This window comes from Microcaecilia unicolor, chromosome 14 (assembly GCF_901765095.1).
Source record: "Microcaecilia unicolor chromosome 14, aMicUni1.1, whole genome shotgun sequence".
Classification (NCBI taxonomy): domain Eukaryota; kingdom Metazoa; phylum Chordata; class Amphibia; order Gymnophiona; family Siphonopidae; genus Microcaecilia; species Microcaecilia unicolor.
This window is the reverse complement of record NC_044044.1, coordinates 26001836-26005358: the sequence shown is the minus strand read 5'-3', so window position 1 is coordinate 26005358 and position 3523 is coordinate 26001836. Positions and strand designations below refer to the sequence as shown.

The 3523-nt window shown below is 43.6% G+C and overlaps 1 protein-coding gene across 1 annotated transcript; it reads left to right on the top strand.

Moving 5' to 3' along the window:
- Positions 1-1234: 1234 nt before the first annotated feature.
- LOC115457945 (olfactory receptor 10A7-like) lies at positions 1235-2179 on the top strand. Its single transcript, XM_030187661.1, has one exon. The coding sequence runs from the start codon at positions 1235-1237 to the stop codon at positions 2177-2179; it is 945 nt and encodes a 314-aa protein (XP_030043521.1).
- Positions 2180-3523: the final 1344 nt, after the last annotated feature.

The following is a 3523-nucleotide window of genomic DNA, read 5'->3' as shown; positions in this document are numbered from 1 at the left end:
CTTCGCAGGTAGTTGTCCTTGTAATTGCATCTACCTGTGTACCAGATGAGATTTCAAGACCACAGAGGTTCTTCTTAGTTTTTTAGGTTTCTATCACGGAGAATAAAAGCTAACAATTGTCTAAAAATACATTAGATCCCAGGAAAAAGAATTACGATATATGAAGGTGATATTCAACTGAATTGAAAGAACAATGAATTTTGCTACACATTTCCAGTACAGAAATAGTCTAGCATAATGTTAGGAATTATTAGGAAAAGAATGGAGAACAGAACTGATAATATCATACTGTACCTTTCCATTCCTTCTTGAGGAAACCTAACCTTGATTACTCTCAAAAGTTCTGGACACTGGACCTTAAAAAAGGCAGTAAACATTATAAATGGAATGGAGCGACTCCCCTATGAGGAAAGGCTAAGGAGTGTGTGTGTGTGTGTTTGTGGGGGTGGGGGGGGGGGAGTGAAGTTATCAATGTGGGCTACCATTATGATGGGCTCCATTTATGCAACGAGAAAGGCAAACATCAGCCTTTGAGATCCCGCCAAGTACTTTTGATCTCGATTGGTCACTACCGGAAACGGGATACAGGGCTTGATGGACCTTTAGTATAATCCGGTATTGCTGTTTCTATACTAATAAGTAAGAAAAGGACAGGAGAAAATCTTGAACCAGATCACATGATTGAGACAAAAAGAACACAAGGATGTACTGACATATGGATTCATGGGTAATGGTTTTGAATTTATAGGACATAGACGAATGAAAATGAGATCCCAAATTTGTTGTAACTATAATAGCTTGATCGACTGTGCAATCTCATCAAATATATCTTAAGAATTTAGAACGTGTTAGACTGTCTCATTGAGGATTATTTTTTCAGATGCATTCATTTGTATCATCTTGTTTCTGACTTCTCAACCTTCTTAAGGGTGAAAATCATAATTTTAAAGATCTGACTTAAATTTGAATAGATTCAATTTTTGGTTCCTGGTAGACAAGCACAAGATATTGCGTGGTAGAGAGCAGACCGCATACCTCAATGACATGCAACATTCCCTCCATTAAGTACAATACACACTAAAACGTTTTATGCTGGTTTAATTAAAGATATCCAAGTTATAACCCCCCCCCCTGTTTATCCTGAAGCAAAATGGCTACTAGGTCCCTACACAGGTTGAGAAATGTGTTAATCATCTCTGACATCTCTATACATTTCAGATTAAACATTGAAGAAATGGTCCTGCAAAATCAGACCCTGATGAGTGAATTTATCCTTCTGGGATTCTCGGACCTGTCTTCACATGCACAGAAGTTTCTCTTTGTGCTGTTGCTTTTGTTTTACATCCTTGCTGTATTGGGAAACCTGCTTGTCTTTAGCATCCTTACAATAGACCCCGTCCTCCACACACCTATGTATTTCTTCCTCAGGAATTTGTCCTTCTTAGAGATCTGTTTCACCACAGTCACTGTCCCCAAAACGCTGGTGACCATCTTGTCTGAGGACAGAAGCATCTCATTCCTGGGGTGTGCCTTGCAAATGTATTTCTTCTTTTTTCTTGGCTGTGAGGAGTGTATGCTTCTTGGCATTATGGCCTACGATCGCTATGTCGCAATCTGTAAACCCCTGCATTACTCCACTGTTATGAGCAACATAAGGTGTGTTTATATGGCCGTAGGGTCCTGGATTACGTGCATTGTCTTGCAGTTTGGACAGGTCACTTTTTTATTCAGTTTACCTTTCTGCAAGTCTAACGAGATCCATCACTTCTTCTGTGACATTCCACCCATCTTGAGGTTGTCTTGCACCGACACTTATTTGAATGACATAGTCCGACTGACAGCCTCCGTGCTTTTCCTACTCATCCCGTTCCTGATCATTCTCTCCTCTTACATTTACATTGTATCCACCGTGCTGAGAATGAACTCCAAAGCCGGGAGAAGTAAGGCTTTCTCAACTTGCGCCTCTCACCTCACTGCTGTTACCTTATTCTATGGGACTACCATGCTCGTCTATTTACAACCAAGTGGGGGCTATGTGGACGAGAGAGTTTTTGCTGTGTTTTATTGCTCAATTAACCCAATGTTAAACCCCCTGATCTATAGCCTGAGGAGTAAAGAGGTGACAGGATCCTTGAAGAGAAAAATATGGGAGAAAGTATTGTCTCTTTTGAAGTTATGATGCATTATTCTGATGACTTGAAATACTCCGCAACTGTCTTTATGGGTTTGTTGTCTACAGCCACATTGAGGGTAATTGTATAAGTGGTGCCTAATTTGTGCTATTTTATAAAGACACATGGAGGGGCATTTTCGAAATGGACGTCCAAGTTGTGATTTGGACGTCCTTGCAAAATGGCGAAATCCAGGGGCGGGGAAACCCATATTTTCAAAACAAGATGGACGTCCATCTTTCGTTTCGAAAATACCGTCAGAGACGTCCAAATCCTCAAATTAGGACATCCCTAGACATGGACGGTTATGACTTTCGGCGATTTTCGAAACCAAGGACGTCCATTTAAAACAAATAGGAGAAAAAGGTTTTCTTTTCTCAGCGTGTAGTTGGACTCTGGAACTCGTTGCTGGAGAATGTGGTGGCAGCGGCTGGCCTTACGAAGTTTAAGGGGGGTTTGGACAGATTCCTGAAGGAAAAGTCCATTGAACATTATTAATTTTTTTTGGGGGGGTGGGGGGGTTGCCAGGTTATTGAAGCTTGGATTGGCCGCTGTCAGAGACAGGATGCTGGGCTTGATGGACCCTTGGTCTTTTCCCAGTATGGCGGTGCTTATGTGCTTATATGTCAACAATGGCCAAATGCAAGCTATTTGGTCATGGGAGGAGCCAGCATTTGTAGTGCACTGGTCCCCCTGACATACCAGGACAGCAACCGGGCACCCTAGGGGGCACTGCAGTGGACTTCATAAATTGCTCCCAGGAACATAGCTCCCTTACCTTGTGTGCTGAGCCCCCCAAAACCCACTACCCACAACTGTACACCACTACCATAGCCCTTACGGGTGAAGGGGGGCACCTATTTTTGGGTACAGTGGGTTTGTGGTGGGTTTTGGAGAGCTCACTGTTCCCTCCACAAATGTAAAGGTGGGGGGGGGGGGGGGGTATGGGCCTAGGTCTGCCTGTCTGAAGTGCACTGCAGTACCCACTAAAACTGCTCCAGGGACCTTCATGCGCTGTCATGGACCTCAGTATGACATCTGAGGCTGGCACGACATATTTTAAAAGATGTTTTTTGAGGGTGGGAGGAGGTTAGTGACCACTGGGGGAGTAACGGGGAGGTCATCCCCGATTCTCTCCAGTGGTCATCTGGTCATTTCGGGCACCTTTTTGTGCCTTAGTCATAAGAAAAACCGGTCCAGGTGAAAACGTCCAAGTGTTCGTCAGGGACGTCCTTGTTTTTTTTGATTATGGGTCAAAGACGTTCAAGTATTAGGCATGCCCAAGTCCCGCCTTCGCCATGCCTCTGACACGCCCCCTTAAACTTTGGCCATCCTTGCGACGGAGTGCAGTT

What these genes read in the sequence shown, in the direction of transcription:
- LOC115457945 (XM_030187661.1), top strand. Translation starts at nt 1,235, where the DNA reads ATGGTCCTGCAAAATCAGACCCTGATGAGTGAATTTATCCTTCTGGGA.